At 50.9% G+C, this 1,235-nt stretch overlaps 1 protein-coding gene across 1 annotated transcript in view; it reads left to right on the top strand.

Moving 5' to 3' along the window:
• Window positions 1-976, top strand: part of MIX23 (mitochondrial matrix import factor 23) — a 7,320-nt gene extending 6,344 nt beyond the window's left edge. Inside the window, exon 5 of the mRNA XM_072398445.1 lies at window positions 727-976. Within this exon, the coding sequence (XP_072254546.1) occupies window positions 727-774 (48 nt within the window). The 3' untranslated portion in view covers window positions 775-976. The remainder of the gene's footprint in view (window positions 1-726) is intronic.
• The last annotated feature ends 259 nt before the right edge of the window (window positions 977-1,235 follow it).

The following is a 1,235-nucleotide window of genomic DNA, read 5'->3' as shown; positions in this document are numbered from 1 at the left end:
TCCTTGGTGGTCAGTGGGGGATGAGTGGGACCCGTCCTTGGTGGTCAGTGGAGGAGTAATGGGCCCCCCTCCTTGGAGGTTAGTGCAGGTGGAGCGGGGTCCCGTCCTAGGTGGTCAGTGGAGGCAGTAGTGGTGTCCTCGTCCTTGGTGATCAGTGGGGGCAGTAGCAGAGTCCCCGTCCCGTCCTTGGTGATCAGTGCAGGAGGAGCGGAGTCCCCTTCTTGGAGGTCAGTGCAGTGGGGGCGGTAGCAGAGGTCAGTGCAGGAGGAGCGGGGGCCCGTCCTTGGTGGTCAGTGGGGGGTGGGGGGGAGTCCCCGTCCTTGGTGGCCAGTCGGGGCGGTAGCAGAGTCCCCGTCCTTGGTGGTCAGTGGAGGAGGAATGGGGTCCCATCAAAGATTTATGCTGTGTTGGTGGTGATCAGAAGGTGGAATGGAGCCCTGTCATTGGTGATCAGACAGAGGAATGGTGCTCAGTCTTTTGTAGTTAGTAGCATGATGCCCCATCATTGGCAGTTACCTCCATTCTCCATGTTCTGCACCACTTCTGGTCTTGACATCATGATTGAGTCTATCGATGAGTCCCCATGGGGTGGGAATTCCATGGCTGTATTGTTGCTGTGCATCCACCTCCTCCCTCCTTCTGTCTTAAGCCCAGGACAGGCATTCTTCTAGACTGCTTGGTTTCACTGTACTCTGTGTTCTCCTTTAAATATTTTCCATCTTTCAGATATTTAACGAGCGCTGCCGGCTACACTACAAACCTCCGAAGCAATAAAACCTCAGGGATGTTACATTCTCCTCGAAAGCCGTGCTCTGCCTGGACATTGGAGGATTCTGGGACTCATGAGATGAAATCGGTGTCCTTCGGTCTGTGATTGGACAGAGAGATGTAGAACTCTAGGATCAAAGAGGAGCTGCCATTTTGTATGAAATTCTTTGTGACAATGTTTTTTAGGCATTAAATCTCATTTCCAGAATCTGACTGTCATTTTCTCCAAGAAGAACATTGTTGTTTGTGTTAAATTTACAAAACGAGGTCCAGAAAAGACAAAATTAGCTTTGGTTTGGAATATTGGTTATCGAAATTGCCCGCTTCTATCTCTCAGGGGTTCTATTGATATCTGTGCTGAACTATGTGAACCCCGTGCCCAGATTTGTTAACCTCCTGTTCCACAATACGAGGGGCCCTTTTTACTGTGCTGGGTTTTCAGGGCTGTACCCCAGTATTAAGGCTTC

Source organism: Pyxicephalus adspersus, chromosome 1 (assembly GCF_032062135.1).
Source record: "Pyxicephalus adspersus chromosome 1, UCB_Pads_2.0, whole genome shotgun sequence".
Taxonomy (NCBI): Eukaryota; Metazoa; Chordata; class Amphibia; order Anura; family Pyxicephalidae; genus Pyxicephalus; species Pyxicephalus adspersus.
This window is presented reverse-complemented; position numbering and strand designations above follow the sequence as displayed.